General features: G+C 41.2%; 1 protein-coding gene across 1 annotated transcript; it reads right to left on the reverse strand.

Moving 5' to 3' along the window:
• Positions 1-16,200: 16,200 nt before the first annotated feature.
• Positions 16,201-18,181, reverse strand: LOC147885033 (uncharacterized). The gene is made up of 4 exons (XM_087397833.1): positions 17,604-18,181; positions 17,294-17,407; positions 17,032-17,215; positions 16,201-16,452 (listed from the first exon to the last, which is right to left on the reverse strand). Exons 1-4 carry the CDS (start codon positions 18,053-18,055, stop codon positions 16,330-16,332), a joined length of 873 nt encoding a protein of 290 aa, XP_087253959.1. The 5' UTR covers positions 18,056-18,181; the 3' UTR covers positions 16,201-16,329.
• Between the last annotated feature and the right edge of the window lie 493 nt (positions 18,182-18,674).

Genomic DNA, 18,674 nt, shown 5'->3' on the forward strand with positions numbered 1-18,674 from the left:
ATACATCATAGCAAAATGGAGTAGCAGAATGCAAGATGTGCATCAACTGTGAAATGGACCGGAGTATGATGAAAGGGAAAGATTTGCCAAAGCCTTTCTGGGTTGAAGCATGTAACATTGCACTTTACATCCTAAATCGTAGCTACACAAAGGCTATGAATGGGATGACTCCACTACAAGCCTTTTCTGGTAAGAAACCTTCAGTTGCACATTTCAGAGTTTTTGGATGTGACTGTTTTGTGCATGTCCCTCATGCTACCAGGACCAAATGGGAACCGAAGAGCCGGAAGTGTATTTTCTTGGGCTACAGTGAAGAGGCGAAGGGTTACCATCTCTATAACCCTATTACCAAGAAGGTAATTGTAAGTCGCGATGTGGTCTTCTCAGAACAGCAGCATCAATTGGAGGAGGATGCTTCCTTCCCAGACAACTAGGACCAGGATATCCATCTAGTACCGCCACCAATAGCAGACCAAACTCCACCAATGGTTCTTGGGAGGATTCAAGACAAAGAAGATGAAGAGCCTGCAGAACCACAATGGCAACGGCCATTCCCAAAGTGAGTAAAGTAGTTTTTGGATGGCAGAGAACCTCCATCCATTGAGGAGGAACCATCCGAACACCACTGGTCCAAGAGATTAGAGGAGCAAAGAAGGGCGCATGAATCCAAGTGATTCGTGCTGATGAACCCAAGACTTGTCTTGAGGAGGCATAAGGCGATGATAGGTGGATGGAGACTATGCAGTCAGAGTATGACTCCATAATGAAGAACAACACTTGGGACCTTGTGGATTGACTACCAAAATGCAAGATAATCGGAACCAAGTGGGTGTACAAGACCAAGTACAAGTCCGATGGCACATTGCTCATGGCAAAAGGATTTGCATAGGTACATGGTTTTGATTATCAAAATACTTTTGCTCCCATAACTCGACTAACCACAATTCGCAGTGTTTTGGCTTTAGCTGCCCAGGGAAGTTGGCCCGTGTTTCAGATGGATGTGAAATCTGCCTTTCTGAATGGATTCCTATACCATACCTTAGCCCTTTAATCTATGTGCTCATGGCACGATATCTCTCAACACCTCCCCTTGGTGCCATAATCCTTTGGCTACTACAAGGTGGTTAGATGTGAGTTACATTCCATCACCTCCCCTTAGTGTATGCATTTCTACTTAAGGTGGTCAAGTGTGGTTTACATGTCAATACCTCCCCTGGGTGCTTTCATAGCTACTCTCAAGTGGTTAGATCTAATTTACAAACATGTGGGCTAAAGGTGGCAAGTTGTTGCGTCTCAATTCATGTTGTCGATGTTTTTGTCTTTGCTTGATGTAGCTTGGTGCATACTTCTTTGTTCTTCCATGTGCCTTAATGCTTTATGTGTGGATGTCATTTAATGAAAACATGACACCAAAAATGTGTACATTGTTGGAAGTGGTATCAGGAGAGAGCAATTTTGAGGTCAATAAAGATGTTGGAATGAATGATGCAAGGAAGGAGAAAGAGATAATTAATACACAAGAGAACATGCCATTGGAAATGGGGACAACTACAAGCAACCTCATTGGAAATATATTTTTGGAAGTGGTGTCAAGAGCTAACGAGTGTGAGGTCAACTTAGATCTTGGTGATGTTGGAATCAGTGATGATTTGAAGAATGAGAAGATAACTACTAGACAAGACAACATGCTATCAGAATTGTGGACAATTGCAAGCAACCTCAATAGCAATGCACTTTTGGAAGTGGTCAAGAGCTAGTGAATATGAGGTAAAATTGCATCTTCATGATGTGCCAAACATAACTGAACATAGTGCACAAGGGAGCTTGGAGGAGTCAAGGTGTTGCAACTTTACGGACAGTTCATATGTAATCCATCCAATTCCATCGTCCTGGAATAAGCCAAGGATGACTATGATATTGGACTTGAATGGCTTACTACTAACATGTTGCTTGTTCAAGTCACCAATACACACATCCATTATGTATGGCCACAATAGTTATACGGTTTTTCAACCCAGATGCATTGAATTTCTAAGGATCTTGTTACAAAAATGTAATGTAGGTATTTGGTCAATAGCAATGGAGCATTGAAATGTAGAAAATCTTCAAATATATGTAAAGGAAAACCCCCCTTTCTTCGTGATATGGGCTATGTAGGGATGCTACTCTTATAGGAAGAGGAGGATAAATAGGCCCGACAAGGCTAGTGCTGAGGCTATGTTCAAACCCTTAGCAAAAATATCGAAGGCTTTTAGATGTGATTCTAGGAGGACAATACTTATTGATGACTCTCCATACAAGGCTTGTATCAATCCTCCATCAACTTGCATATTTCCTCTTATGTTTGATGTGCAAGACAATGAAGATAACACTCTACTAGGTGAGTTGATGCCTTACTTGCTACAACTTGAAGTGGACAATGACGTGTGCTTTGTGATTGAGAGTAATTGGTATGGACAATTACCAGTGGTGGAGGGCCATAAAGATTTCAACCTCATCCAGGAAGTTCTTTAGGATTGGAGTGATCAAAATCATCAATGGTCAATAACAAAATATAATACAGGAAAGCTTCCTCCTACATACCAACTAAGGGTGAGGGTTAGATGTGATTTAAAGAGAGAATTAGAGGGCACATTCCATATGTCAAGTCATGGCGGTGGTGAATTCTTTCCTCAACTTAACATGTCACAAATAAATATGCTAAGTAATGCTCCACCCATTGATAGTATGAGTACTATGCAAGCTTCTCATATGGCTATAGAACTAGGGTACAAAGGTCGCTATATCAAGAAGGACATTGCTAAGGCCTTTCTAAATAGACTTCAAAATGCATATTTTCCATGAAGATACATATGCCAAATTTTCAATTGATTTTTTCTCAAGTTATTGTAATGTTTTTTGGGCTAATTGGTTTGTCGTTTTCCATGCAAAAAAATATATTTTAAAATATTGTCTAAGTATGTACGTACCAAGACATGATCCACTTGGAACATCAAAGTTTCCTATCCCCATTAAGGAAGTATTTTGGATTAAAAATGTGGATTTTGAGGTGCATGAGTCAACTATTACAGGCGATGGCCATGGCTTATTTGTGCATGATTTTGATTAAGAGAGGGACTAATATTCTCCATTACGGAGGTGACAAATATGTGTATCAAGATTGGAAAGGATTGTGTGAGGTTAGTAGACCAAGGCCAAGGAAGTACTCTATCCAAGAGGACCCTTATGTTTCTATCGAGGATATGGTGTACATTGTTGGGGATGTTTGGCATGGCAATGTGGCTGGGTTTATCAACAACTATAGGAATACAAATTCAAAGCCAAATGTTTGTTATGTATTTTCTCCTTAATTACCACCTTGTTCCATCTCCAGGAGGAGAGCAGATGTTGCAGAATATGGATACATTTGTGTTGAAACCATAGATGATATATGTACAGGAGAGGAGCTACTTGTGATCCATGATTGCGATCTATGATTTTTGATACATGATATGTACTCATTTGAACATTCAATACTAGCCAATTAATTTTTTTCTTTAAGTTACAAGTTGTGGACTTTGGGTGTATGATTTTTGTTAGCACTGCCCCATTAGGGGTAGAGCTCTAGCTACTACAAACTTTCTATTTTTGATGCCCTTTGAAAGCGGAGCAATAGCAGTTATACTCAGCCTCTTGGGGGCAGTGCTCTAGGCATGTGTGCCTCTTGTTTCCATAATGTGTCAACATAGTTAATATCATGAGCTTGACAAGTACCTTAAAGGAGCAAGAAAAACAATAGCCAAGGAAATTAATATTCACTGTCTGTGCCGACTCGAAGTAATACACCCACCACCAAAGCATGTCCTCCTTGCAACTATTTTCCTCCTTCTCCAAGTCTATTTCTGTGAGGATGCCATCCAACATCATTTTCAGATAGAACAAAAACATTCCAAAGTTATTTGATTATGCCATATATTCATTGTAGGTGGATTGGTGTACAAAGTTTTGGGGCTAGATTTCATAATGGGCTCTTAGTTGTGTCTGCACTGCACTTAAATAGGGAGAGAGTTCATTGAGCCCGACCTTCTCATTCTTCAGTCTCATCTTAGTTGTCTAATCGAAATCTTTCGTCTCACATTAGTTGTGTAATCGAAATCTTTCATCTCACACTAGTTCACTAATCAAAATCATTCAGTCTCACATTAGTGATCTCATCAAAATCTTTCATCTCACACTGATCTCACATTACTTTTCAAATCAAAATCTTTCATCTCATTATTATCACTGCGTTGGCATGGATCAAAGGACACTATTTAGTCACATAGCTGAGAAAACATTGCCCAAGTAAACTCTGGAGAAGATTTACAATTCAATAGATTACACACAGATTACATAGATTACAATCTCAAAGACTCCTTTACTTCATATTACATCTTAAGGACACCTTGTTGAGCTCCTTGATTGCAGGCTCAGCCCTCCTTGCTCCTTTCCAGAATGGGGTTGGTTCCTTCCTGCAGGGGATCGGCCCCTCCCTTCATGCCGCTTCCTCTTTCCTTGATTTGAGCTTCCTCGTTGCATGCTCGGCCCTTCTTCTCCTTTCCTCAAGGGATCTAGTTCCTCCCATCAGGCTCCTTTTCCTTGCAGCCAGGCTCGATCTTGGCCTTCTTCAATTTGAGCTCCTTGTCTTTAAGATCATTTGCCCAAATGGCAAATTGAGCTACAACATCTTCTTTCTTGTCATAGATAACTTAGCAGGAAGGCACATTCTATTTGTCCATGACCTGGGCAATGGCAAATGGCATTCTCTACATAGCAATTTTGTATGCACAAACACTCCAAAGAAAAACACGTGCACTGGGTGGTAGCACACAGGCCATCGGATACATCAGTCATCTATGATGGGGGTATGGCAGACCATGCATTTGGGACCATGCTGCATAGCAAGATAGGTATCCGATTTAACTATTGCGGCCATCAATACCACAGTCTTGTATGTACATGACAAACATGCTACTTGATTCCTTTCTCTCTCATCCTAAGGCTGTGGATGTTCTCCTTCATCTCCTCCACTTTTTGCTCACTGTGTGGAATAGCTTCATCTAAATCCCTTAGCATCTATTGAAGCTATGTAAATTGCTGAAAAACATCTTCATGGACCATTTCCAAGACTTCCACTCTAGTTTGGAAATCTCTTGAGACCGACGGATTGCTTTTCATATAACTATTAAAATCCATGGCAAGCTTGTGCAAACATCTATCCTCATCTTCTTGCAAGTTCTTTTAGCTTGCTCTTTGGACTTCCAACAGTGTTTCAAAAAAACAAACCTCACCCTGGCTGCTACAAATTGCTCCACCATGGTGGCTGGAACTTGCTCCACCATGGTGTCTGGAACTTGCTCCACCATGGTTGCTCTTTGCATCCTTCTTGGCTTGGGGAGCTGCCTCATTGTCTTCTCCCCCTTGGCTACTCTCTGCCCCATCCTTCCTAGCCTTGAAGCTCTCTCGTAGTTCCTGCATCACCTTTTTGGTTTCTGCATTCTCCCTTTAAAGCTCCTCCATCATCTGGTCTTTTTCAATATTCAATGTGTTCTGCATGTTGCATAGCCACATTGTAAAGACCCTCCTTTTTGGCTCTCTTCAAGATCCTTTTGCATCTTTTCTAGCTCCTTGTCTACCATGTACCTATCATTTCTCACTTCTTTGAGCCTATCTCAGAGCTCCTTCATGTGCTTTTCTGCTTCTTCTCTTCTATGCCTTTCCATGTCGACCAATTTTGTAGCGGCCTCAGCTTGCTCTTGTGCTTGCAATGCCCTCACTTGTGCCTCCTCTACCTTGGCTCTTGCACCTTCCTTGAGACTTTTCTCAACTTTTGCTGCCTTTGCTGCATCGGTGGCTTTCTCTTGTAGAAAAGTCACCTTCTGAGACATCTACTTGTCGTATTGCTCAAAAATCCCTTTGAGGGTAGATGCCATTAGGTGCATTGCAACGCCATCAGACTAAGATGACAATTGGGATTTTCCATCCACACAATTATTCAGGTTGGTTAACATGCTCTTGGAGATCACCCTTGAGAAAGATACATCGCGTCCTTTCAATTGCTCTACTGCTACTTGAACTTGCTAGAACTTGCACGTTCCTCTCATATCAGGAAAGAAGTGAAGTCTTCTTCAGCACATCTTGGAGGTCTGTTGGCAAGCTTGAAATCTTGACTCCATCTTTACTAATCTAAGCATTGGGGTATACGTCTAGAATATCCTGTCTCTTCCACTGCTTCTCAAAAAAGTGTGCTTGCAAACAGCCTCCAAAAATTCCTAGAGCATTTTCAATCACGCTTTCATTGATGGTAATCTTCTCACCTTGACAGACTAGTTCCCCCTCCTTGACGTTCACTTCTTGTACCAACCTTGTGAAGTTTTAGAGAGCATCCAAATTGGGCTTTTGAAGAGCAAGAGAGGAGCTCCCATATGTCACAATTTCAAGATCAGGGAAGGAGGGGCTCTCACACTGTGCTCAGAGGGGGAGGAAAGATTGTATGAGGACCTCCCAGCTATGCAGGGTCCTTTATGACAGGGGATAGAAGTTGCAGGAAGAGTGCAAGGGAGATACAAATGGTCGAGAGGGATAGAAGATGGAATAGTGAAGGAAATGGAATATTGGAGGTTGAGTTTGCAGTCCTATCGCAAGGGAGAAAGAAATGGTTGAGAGGGATAGAAGATGAAGCAGTGAAGGAAATGGAATAGTGGAGGCTTGAGATTGCAATGGAGAACGAAATGTTTGAGAGGGATAGAAGAAGAAATGGCTAAGGGAATGGAATAGCAGTTTGTAGTTGGACTACACTGTTAAGGTGAGAGCCAACACGGTGGTTATAGCCTAGCTACTATTAAGGGGAGAGCCACCATGGTGGTTGGCCTGAATTTTGAATTATTCAAGGCAGTAGTACTGACTTGCATGGTAATGAATGATTAGAGGTGGTGGCATCTAAGATTCCCAACCACGTCTATGGTGGTGGCTAAGACCCACCACGCTGGTAGTTAATTACCAGCCACCACAGTGGCCCGCAATTATTGAGATTCCAATTACCACCACCTTGCTTGCATGCATGACTACTACGAGTGCAGTAAATTACTAGTCACTAGGCTTGCATGCTCAGGAGAGTACTAGAGTGCATGGTAATAAGGGATTAGAGGTGATTAGACTTCATGTTTTACTTTTTTGGGAATTACTGCCGGATGGTGGTGGCTGTCATCAGCCACATATGTCGTGGCTACGATTCCATCGTGCCACCACTCACCCACCACCACACTTTAGCATGCATGCTCACTACGAGTGCACTAAAAATTTTCCAATTTCACTGGTCTTGCATTCTCAGTAGAGAACTAGAGTGCATGGTAATGAGTGATTATAGCTTCATGATTTACCGTTGTGGGAATTACTGCTTGGTAGTGGTGGCTCTCATCAGCCATGTATGTCATGGTTAAGATTCCATCAGGCTGGCAATTAATTACCAACCACCCGAATGGCACCACATGGAGTCTTCTTCATGATTACCAGCCCATCTAGGGGATTTCACCATGGTGGCCTGTAATTAATATGGATGGAACCTCAGGCATTTAGGCATTTTACTACGTGGCATTTGGCATTTGGCATTTTACTACATTGCTCTGATCTGCCCATGCTCTGCTACCTTGCTCCACACCCCTCCTCTAGCTCTTTTCTACCCCTACTCTAGTTTGCTCCATGCTCCCTCCTCCAGCTCTCATCACCCCCTACTCATCTGACCCACTTAGCATGCATGCCTACTACCACCCCCCCTTGATGCTCTGTGATCCCAATGTTATCTGCGTTCTCATATAAGGTGATTGTGTTACACTCACCTGGAGTAGAAATGCTAGCACTAGTGGAGACCCTTTGTCCCCACAATCTATTCCCCACACATCTGAATGTCATCACCTTAGATGACATGTGGACAGAGGGCCTCTTTATGGTTGTGCTGTATGGATTCCCCTTAGATGTTGGATGAAGGCCTCAATATTTTCAGAGTAGAGTACTCTCGACTTGCTAGGGGGGCCGTAATCTCATTGTAGTAATGTGCATGGTCTTTGGCCTCTCCATCATATCCTCCTTTGGCTCCCTAAAACTTTTTAATACAATAGGCTAGACTAGCGAAAAACTGAGTTGTACAAATTTCCTCTACCTATAATCTTTTGGCCTTTAAGGCTCTCAACAATTGCCAAGTTTTTATAAATGTAAGATCCTATGTTCAATTTTTGCTCGGTATAAGTTGATAATTTTTATATAACCTGTTATTGGACGTAGATGTACATTGTAATCTCTTTTGCTCGATTTTCATTCGATAAATTGTACTTTTGCCCTCATTTATATTTACTGCAACAAGGACTAAAATACCAAGAAAGAAGGACTACAATTTCCTTGGTTTATGACCAAAATAGTGCTAAAATAACCCCAACGACCCCACCGTTGTGGTTACATGGAGATACATCTAGAAAAATACAATTAAACTTTGAGAAAATGCAATTGACAAAAATTGCACATCAATATGGCCCTTGCCCCTAAAGGGGGCCCCTCAAGGGCCATATCATCAATTGCATTTTGCTTGGTTGCACAACGGAATACAATTTCCTTGGTACACAAATATATAACTCAAAGAACCAGTGCGGTGGCTTTCATAGATCTCCTTCTATTTGCCAACATGGTGGTAATAGACCTCCTCATGTAATACATAAAAAGAGGTAATAGAGCTATAACTCCAACGACTAGTGCGGTGGTCTCTCCAAGACAACCTTGAATTCTAGGCGGTGACAGATCGTCAGGCCAAAGACTGCACTAAGGCAATGCTCAGAATGATAGAATGTGTCTCATTATTATGCCAAAAACCAACACGATGGTCTCTCCAAACCAACCTATGATTTGCATGGGCTACAAATAAAGATGCAGAAAAAGGCTACACGATGACAGGTGGTCAGGCTAGATACTGTGCTGTGGTGGTATTCCAAATGATAGATTGCATCTAAGTATTACACCAAGAACCAATGCCATGGTCTCTCCAAGCCAACCTTCAATTTTAATAATCTGCATGGGTGCATGCCCAGTGATAGGTGGCAAAGCTGTAGCAAAAGGCTACACAATGATAAGTGATCAAGCGGCATAAGCCAGAGACTGCACTGTGCAAAGTAGTGCAAAGATGTTGTGTGTCGAGCTATGTGGTGTTCTCAACTAATACATTATGTCTCATTATTACACCCGTGCACCTTCATGATGTCGAGAAAATTTCCAACGAGAGCGTGGGTCTGTGCAAAATTCTAATATTCACCCAGGAGCACATCGCGTCGCGGTCCCAAAATGGCCTCAAAAATAGTTTCGCGATTGGCTACACCCAAGCAAACATTGACCCAACACGGTTGAGGAAGCATTTGAGGATCATTGGGGAACAATCTATGAGAAGTGGGATGTAGTAGTTGGAGGTTTTTGGTACAAAAAAACATCCATGAGAGGCCACAATTACGTTTTGTTACATAAAAGTCCTCAAACTTTTGTGTATTCTCATCTAGTACGAGCTATTAAGTTCCAGATGTTACCTATGCCACAACAAAAGAAGGGAAATAGTTTCTTCAAATTAGATTTAGACACACATGAGCACATCATGGGGTGTCTTGGAGTAGTGGATGAGCATGACTAAGATAGTACTAGGAAAATGTAGTCTCATTGCAAGGAAATAGTATCCACTTATCCTGGAAAATGGAAAATGTATTTGAGACTACAATTCTTTTAGTAAATCCTAAACAACCACCCTAGAAAATGTAAAATGTATTTGAGACTACAATTCTTTTAGTAAATCCTAAACAACCACCGTGCTTGTTTTGGTAATTGTTTTTATAAATCCCAAACGATAAATCCCACACTTGTTTTTAGTATATCTTAAATAGCCACCATGCTTGTTTTAGTAAATCCCATAACTGTAAATACCAGTAAAAGAAAATCCCAAACAACAACCACACTTTTTTTCTAAATCCCAAATGATAAATCTCGTGCTTGTCTTTAGTGTATCTCAAACAACCACCGCACTTGTTTTAGTAAATCCCATAACTAATCCACTAATCCACAAATCCCTAAACCCTAAACGGACGAATTAAATGCCATTTATCTTGTAATGGTAGAAGCAAACCACCATGTTGGTGGCAGTTAATGTCCTAGTGTGCAACGTGTTTGTTGTGACCTCTTATCATGCACTATTGCCATGCTATCCTAGAACGAAAATTGTTCCAAAGTGCTATACTAAAAATAGTCTGCTTTAGGATGGTTCTCTTTAACTATTGTCAGATTTTACCCACCAGGCTGGTGACCACAAATCCTAAACGAATAAATTGTATGCCATTCATCTTATAATCCTAGTGTGCAACCAACCTCCTAGCTGCAACCAACCACTGCTATACTAAAACAAATTGCATTGTTGCAAAGTGCTATCCTAAAATAGATACATCTCCCAAGTAATCTTTGGAGAACAATAATAATTCAATAGACTACATATACAGATTACGGACATTACATCTTAAAGACTCCTTCCTTTCAGGGGGTTGGTTCCACATTGCTTTGAGCAGGTCACCGTTTTGAGCTCCCTGATTGTAGTCTTGATGCTCGTTGCTCCTTAAATCGTGAAGGAGGATGGTTGCTTCCTTCAGGGGCCCAACCCCTCCCTGCATGTCATTTTCCTCTTTCCTTGCTTTGAGCTCCCTCGTTGTAGTCTTAGACCTTCTTGCTCCTTTCCTAAAGGGGAATGGATCCTCCCTTTCTTTGAGTTAGAGGCTTGGGATTGGACTCGGGCTTCAGTTCAAGCTCCTTATCTCTTACAAATTTCAACCAAATGGAAAATTGAGATGCAGCATCTACTTTCTCACTTCTGATAATTATAGCAACAAGGAGGCACATTTGATCTCTCCATAACTTGGGCAGTGGCAACTCAAATAGTCTATATGCAAACACTGCAAATCAAAAAATATGCACAAGGTGGTAGCATGAAGGCCATTAGATAATGTAGTCATCTATGATGTGGGTCTAGCAAATAGAGCATTTCGGACCCTATTGCATAACATGATAGGCATATGATTTAACTATGGTGGCAATCAATACCACAGTCTAACCCTATAGATGAAAATTTTTCTTCTTGATTCTTTGCTCCCTTACCCTAAGGCTACGTATGTTATCCTTCAGCTCCTCTACTCTTTGCTCACTCCATGTAATAGCTTCATCTCATTCCCTCAATATCTCTTGAAGCTTCTTAAATTGATCAATAGCACCAAGATGGGCTATTTCTAAGACTTCCACTCTAGTTTGGAAATATCTCATGATGAAAAACTGCTTTTCAAAACTTTCAAAAGCCATTGCAAGCTCGTGCACACCCTTATCATAATCTTGTTGTAGGGTCTTGTGCCTAACTTTCCAACATTGTAAAAAGTGGTTCTAGATAAAAAGTTTCACAGTGGGTGCTGTAACTTGCTCCACTGTTGCTACTCTCTTCATCCTTCCTGGCCTAGAGAGCTGCCTCTTTGTCTTCTCCACCGTGGCTGCTCTCTGCCCCATCCTTCCTTCCCTTGAAGCTCTCTCGCAGCTCCTCCATCACCACTCTAGTGTTTGCATTCTGCCTTATTAGTTCCTCCATCATCTTGTATTTTGCAATGTTCAATGTGTTCTACATGTTGCAGAGCCGTTTTAAAGAGCCTTCTTTTCATCTCTTTGATCTTCAAGATGATTTTGCATTGTTGCTAGCTTTGTCCCCATCTGTTCTGACATCTTCAAGCCTATCCTGGAGCTCCTTGATGCACTTTTCTTCTTCTCTTCTATGACTTTCCATTTTGACCATTTTTTTAATTGCCTCAGCTTGCTCTTGTGCCTACAAGGCTCTCGCTTCTGCCTCCTCTACCTTGGCTTCTGGACCCTCCCTAAGCATTTCCTCATGTAGCACTGCCTTTGTTGCATTGGTGGCTTTCTCTTGTAGAAAAGTCATCTTGTGACACATCTTCTTATCGTATTGCTCAAAAATCCCCTTGAGAGTAGATGTCATCAAGTGCTTTGCAACTCAAGCAAACTTAGCTCACAATTTGGATATTCCATCCATGCAATTTTTCAAGTTGGTTATCATGCTCTTGGATATCGCCCTTGAGAAAGAGACATCACATCCTTTCAGTTGCACTACTACTGCTTGAACATGCCAAAAAATCAAGATTCCTCTCGTATCAAGAAAGAAGTGCAGGGGTTATTAGCATTCAACATGGCTATAGTACTTATTGATCCATCTTCCTTGTTCACAAATCAATGAAATTTGGATAACCATTTTTTGCACAAATTGTACGAAGATAACAAGAAGAAATGATAAAGGAACTAAAAAGGGAGTGCAAAAAAAGAGGGTCTTTGCAAATGGAATTGAAACATGCAGGTTCTAGCCCTTTGCAGCACCAGAGCATACTGCAACTCAGCAGTACTAGAAATAATAAAATTGATCTCCATTGTTTGGTGGAGGCCATTAAATTTCATTCCAAATGGAATAACAAAAGATGTATGCTAGTAGCTCCTTAATGGTCAATGTTTCTTTGGAAAAAAGAGCAAGCATAGTCACTTGGATGAAGTGGTCACCTGAATGGTTCAAAGTGAAGTTGCTCTATCAGCATTATTGTTTTTTCTCACTTTAGATGAGGAGATAAACAGTAAAGTACTTGATGTGGATAAGAACAAGGAACTTGGCCTTTCTCAACTAGTTAATAAGATATGGGCTAGAAAGTGGTTGAGTTCAATGGATGTAGATGCCACACCAACAGGGTATCTAAAAGCTAAAATGTCGAAGGTGAAAAGAAAAAATATTTCAAGTTCAAGAAGATTATCTTTCTCCACTGGTCTATATTCAAGGGGTGGTCTTCCTATCATTAAATACCCAATGATGTCTACACACTATTCAAGAACTACATCAATTGGAAATAGAGCAGCTTCTGGTAGGTCATCTTCTATTCCTTTTGGCTCTTCTTCAGTCATCAATTGTGACACATGATCTGCAATGTAATACTGAGCTTCTTTCCTTACAACTATCCTGAAATTGAATTCTTGGAGTAGTAGAAGCCATTTGGCGATTTGATCGGTGGTGCATGGTTGATTCACAAGAAACAATAGGGCTTGATGATTCATGTAAAATTCAAAGTCAATGAGCAATAAATAATGTCAAAATTTCTTCACACTTTAGACCATATCTAGGGCTTCTCTTTTGGTGGTAGTGTAACTGACCTCTATGTCATTCAACTGCCTGCTTGTAAAGTAGATTGGCCAGTCTTTGTTGTATTTGCCAAGCTGACATAACACACTCCCTAATACATATTTGGAACCATCTGTATGCAAATGAAATTCAATGTCCCAATTCAGAGCCACCAATATGGGAATTTTTATCAATCTCCACTTGAGGTTTTTTAATGCTTGTTTGCATTCTTGTGTCCTAATGAAATTGACCTGTAGCTTATATAAGGGCCTTGCAATCATAGCATACCTAAGTATGAACCTTCTATATCATCTAGCATGGCCCATGAATACTTGGGACCCTTAGCATTTTGTTAGCAGGGGGGAAGCTCCATGATGATTCCATACTCCCAACACTACTCCATGTGTGACCAGGAATTTACATTTGAGAGGGTCCAAGGAGATTCCATACTCCCTAGATTTCTTTAGTACATCTTCAATGCATTTCAAGTGATCCTTTTTCCTGAGTGTATGCACAAGTCATCAAGGAATACTTTTTGGAATTTGTTGAGAAATTCAAATACATATCCATCCCCATGTCTATAGACACTCTTAGCCTTATTGTAGCCTTTCTATAAGAAGACCGTGATAGAATTAGCAACTCGTTTTGAACATATCATTCTGGTATAACCTACAAATATAGCCATGTGACCAGCCAAAAGAAATGAAATGCAATTGATCTACAACCTTGTGTGGGCACTTTCTGCAAAAAATTACTGTAAACAACACAAAACGCAAGATCTTTAGAAAAGCGTCGGATTTTATCTTTCTTGGTTATCAAGACATATTCTTAAACAAAAGGACTCTATTTTAGTATTTAATAATACAAAATTATATTTGACTTCATATATCTATTTTTATAAACCTTAAATCCCTTAAATTTATTAACTATTCTCTAAACTAAAATAAAGTAAAGCTGGTGCATCACATTCTTTTAAAAATTTAGGAGCTTTTTCCTTATTTTCCTTGTCTCACCTGAGTTTTCTTTCATTTCTTTCTTCGCAGAGGCCAATAGTCTTGAAAATTCCATGGTGGAGTCTCAAGTACTCTATTTTACCTCCCCTCGTTTGCCATCTTTATTTCTTGGAACCTTTTGGTAGAACATTGTTGAGACAAGAAGAAAGTATCGATCCCTCTTGGTTCCCCCCTTTTATTGTAGTCTCAATATTATAGTCAACATGACACTAAGAAACAGCAAGCACTATGAAACATTCCTAACATATGACCATAGAGGCAAATTCAACCGATGAAGTTCTTAACAAAAAATGTACATTCCCATCAAGATTGAAGAGGGTCTAGCTAAACTAAGCCTCTTATAATGTTCAAATGTTTGAAAACTTTAACTCCCTTAAATAGGTACTTGGAGCACTTCCAATGAAGAGAAACATGTTTTGATATAGAGAAAGACCAAAAGTTGTTGGACAGTAGGAATGCTACTTGCAACAAGACTGTTGTTAAAATTCCTCGAGTCCAACTCACTTCAAAGCTATACAATATGGGCATTTGCTTAAAGAAGAAACCATGATGACCTTGAGCTCAAAGAACCTACTTTGTCAGGCAAAGACAAACCATTTATAGCAAAAGAAAACCTGAGAGCTCTTATCAAAACCACTTGATGCATAACATAATGGGTAGCAATAGAAATGGAATTGTGTTATTAAACCTAGGGTTCATGTACACTTGTCTCTACGCATGCCCTAACTTATTTCTTCTAGTTTTTTGTAAATTATAATTCATTTTTCCTTCGAGTGGGAATAGTTTCTAGCTATAGCCTATATGTGTAAGAGGCAACAAATTGTATACCACTCGTCAAATAAATTTAATTTTGTGCCTTTTCGATGTGAATATTCCTCAAACTCAAACATGTTAAAATCTACTCTGATATCTACATTCTTTATCCAAAAATTTGAGTTCGTTCGTTGAAGTTGAGAGCGCTCTTCACAATAGTCAAAGCAAAATCTATATCACATCCATATTAATATTGCATACTGGCTATGCATTGCTTTGTTTGATTTGTTTGATGATAGTTCTCTAGACTCATAATTCTCACTCGTAAGGTTGAAAACCATAAACTTCATCATGCATATCAGAGACATCCCCACTAACATCATCACTGCCCGACAGTGGGTGTAGAACATAGTATAACATATGCTCACACATACAAATCCACATACCCACACATACTTAAGCATCCATTTATAAAAAGTCTTTGTACTGAGTTTCTATCGACACTCCGGATGTGAAGGACAAAGTCAACCATGATGAAGGCTAGCACTAAAGGAGAAGGCTAATCAAAAAGTAGTCCAAAATCTCTTCATTCAAGCTACAACTGCTTGTGAAGACTAAACTATTTCATCTTAGTCTCTCTTAAACGAGCATCTAAATCAAGCTAATAGGGGAACACACCACTTAAGATAGAAAGAATTATCGCAATACCAGCAGGCCGCAACATGGACAATAACTTCACAAGGTGAAATTTGCATGTACGCTGAATGTGCCCAAACTCAACCTCTACAAACGCAACATAGTGCAGTTTCAATCTCATGATAGTCACTCCTGAAAACCATAAACTCCATGATGCATAGCAGGGCAAAGCTAATATGACATCCCCACTGACGTCATCAGCACCCAACACTGGGTGTAGACCATAGTATAAACATATGCTCCCACACCTACAAAATCCACACACCCACACATACTTGAGCATCCATTTATACAGTGTCTTCATATTGAGTTTCTGCCGGCAGTCTGGAGGTGAAGGGCAGACTCAGCCATGACGAAGGCTAGCACTAAAGGAGAAGGCTAATCAAGAAGTAGCCCAAAATCTCTTCATTCAAGCTCGTTGGATTCTTGCCACAGCCCTAGCGCTTCCAGCAGAATTCAAAACACTTTAACAAATTCAGAGTAATAACATCAAACAAACACAAGATGGGAAGCTGCCAGCTGATTTTGGTTACATCAAATATCAACAACTCTGCTGCCAGGTCAACAAGTACATTTCCCTGATACATCTTATCACAATGATTACAATATTATACAAAGGAAATTTTTCCAACAGCATTAATCGGGCACAAATTCTAACTTCTCCTTGTAATCAAATGTTGGAGGTGGCTCAGGACCAAATGTGTCCCAGGGGGACTCTAGAAAGAAAAGCTTGCGGCTCCTGTTTCTCAGAACGGGTACCTGTTTCAAAAAGGAACAACATGCATTGTCAGGAGCTGAGAGATGTGACCCAGGGCTGATGCCCATTTTTCCCAACTCGACAAACCAGACTCAACAAGGTGGTCAGTGTAATGGCATGATAGCATTAGCTGCACCTATAAGGGACCAGAATGTGGACTCTAGGTCAAAGGGGAAAAAACCAGATAAATATTTATGTTGAAGCTATCTAGTGTTCAAGACAGGTGTTTGAAAGAAGCGACCCTAGATAATGTTGAGACAAAACCTTGGGAAACATTAAAGGTATTAGATTCTAAGTTACAAATTCTAATAGTTATTTGTCACTAATGATGTCAACGTGAGGGCTATTCTACAAGAGCAGACCCCACTCAAAGAGGTTTTATAAATTGAACGCAGGCAATGGTGATAGACAAAAAGCATATGATTAGCAGCTAACACAAATGTGAATGGTTGCTTGACAGTCTCCCTGGAAGCTTGGGAATCGAGAAAAATAAGCCCCTTCAACGGCCAAAAAAGGACAAAAGAAAACCCAGAAACGCAAAGATGTACAATGGGATCCCGAACGCAATTGCCTGAGCGTACCTCCTCCCAAGTAAGGGCTTGTCTTATCCTTTCCAATCTTTCCAGATTCCTTCCATTATCTTTGGTGAAAAGTCTTCGAGACGCAGCCCGCATGTTCACGGTTGCATCTATTGATGGAATGCTGAATAAGAACTCCACGTCATCCATCGTCCCATCTTTCTCAGTGAAGATTGCGTGTATGTACCTGAATGAGATAAAATAAATCCGTATGCATTCGATGTAAGTTCAACGTACCGGTATGACCAACAAAACATCAAAGTACCTGTCTCCTTGCTCCGCGATTGCGCCACCTTCTTTGCCAAGAATCTGCTGCATCTGCTGAAGAGCATCAGGCAGCTTTCCCGGAAACTCCCACGGGGCAATGAAGAAAGCGGGCCTGAGAAAACGGACAGCTGGTCCATCAACGTCAGCTTTAAGGGAGTCGTAAGCGCTTTAACCAAGCTAAAGAAAGGCTTTATTCCACACGGCGATGCGGATTACAGTACAGTATGAGCCACAAGCCTGAAATTCGCTTCATTCATTTGCTAAAAACATTAAACGAAATCACGAAATTTGTACTTCAATGTGGAGACCTGTCATCAAAAGTGGAGACGCAGTTGAGGGCGGCGCCGCAGGCGCCAAGAGTCTCATCCACGACGCCGATGCAGGTGGGGCAGTTGCCTCGGGGGGGCAGCATCTGCTCTTCTACTGGTGCTGCCCGTCCACCTCCTGGCAAAGCGAGCTCAAATGCAGAAGCTGTGGAGCAATTGGCATGGCTCAAAACGAAGAAGAGCAGCAACCCACAACAGCTCTTGAGCCAAAGAGGTGGGAGTTGAGGGGAGATGACGAGGCGGGGTTGGGGGCTATGGTGGGTGATGCAGAGATGATGGAAAGATGGGTGCGAGAGATGAAGGCGAGGGGAGGAGGAGGAAGGCCATATGCATGTTGGGAAAGAGCAAAGGGGATGAAGATGAAGATGAGAAAAGGTCCAAGAAGCAGAAGTAGCAGTAGTAATAGTAGTAGTAGAAGCTTTGATGAGAGCCATGAGACCCAAGCCACATCCAATTCCTCAAAGAACTCCAGCCTTACCACCCTTCCCTTCATCTTGACTCGCTATTCCCCCTCTTCCTTGCCCCATTTCTTTCCCATGCTAGGCGGACTCCATCTCTCAAAAAGGAGTGTCCTCACCCTTAGATGGAAAGATGGACTCCATCTATCAAAAGAGGCATTTCAACACTCAGTGTCTTCAACCAAAGATGGAAAGATGGGTGTGAGAGATGAAGACGAGGAGAGGAGGAAGAGCATGTGCTTGTGGCAGCTTCTTAGACCTTCAAGGTTGGGAGCGAGCAAAGGGGATGAAGATGAGAAGAGTTGCAAGTAGTAGTAGTAGTAGAGGCTTTGATGAGAGCCATGCAACCAAGCCACACCCAATGCCTCAAACAGCTCGAGGCTTCACACTCTTCCCTTCATCTTGACTCACTACTCCACGTGTCACTTGCCCCATTTCTTTCTCATGCTAGGCAGACGCCATCTCACAAAAGGGGCGCTCCCTGAGATGGATCACATCCATGTTCGATGGTCGTACGGCTGAAATGGTTGTGGGAAAGAGGAGAAGAGGTGCAAGTAGTCGTACAATCTTTGATGAGAGCCATGGCCATGGATAC

The sequence above is a fragment of the Dipteris shenzhenensis genome, chromosome 26 (genome assembly GCF_047967505.1).
Source record: "Dipteris shenzhenensis isolate YYH24624 ecotype China chromosome 26, Dip_SZ_1.0, whole genome shotgun sequence".
Lineage (NCBI taxonomy): Eukaryota > Viridiplantae > Streptophyta > Polypodiopsida > Gleicheniales > Dipteridaceae > Dipteris > Dipteris shenzhenensis.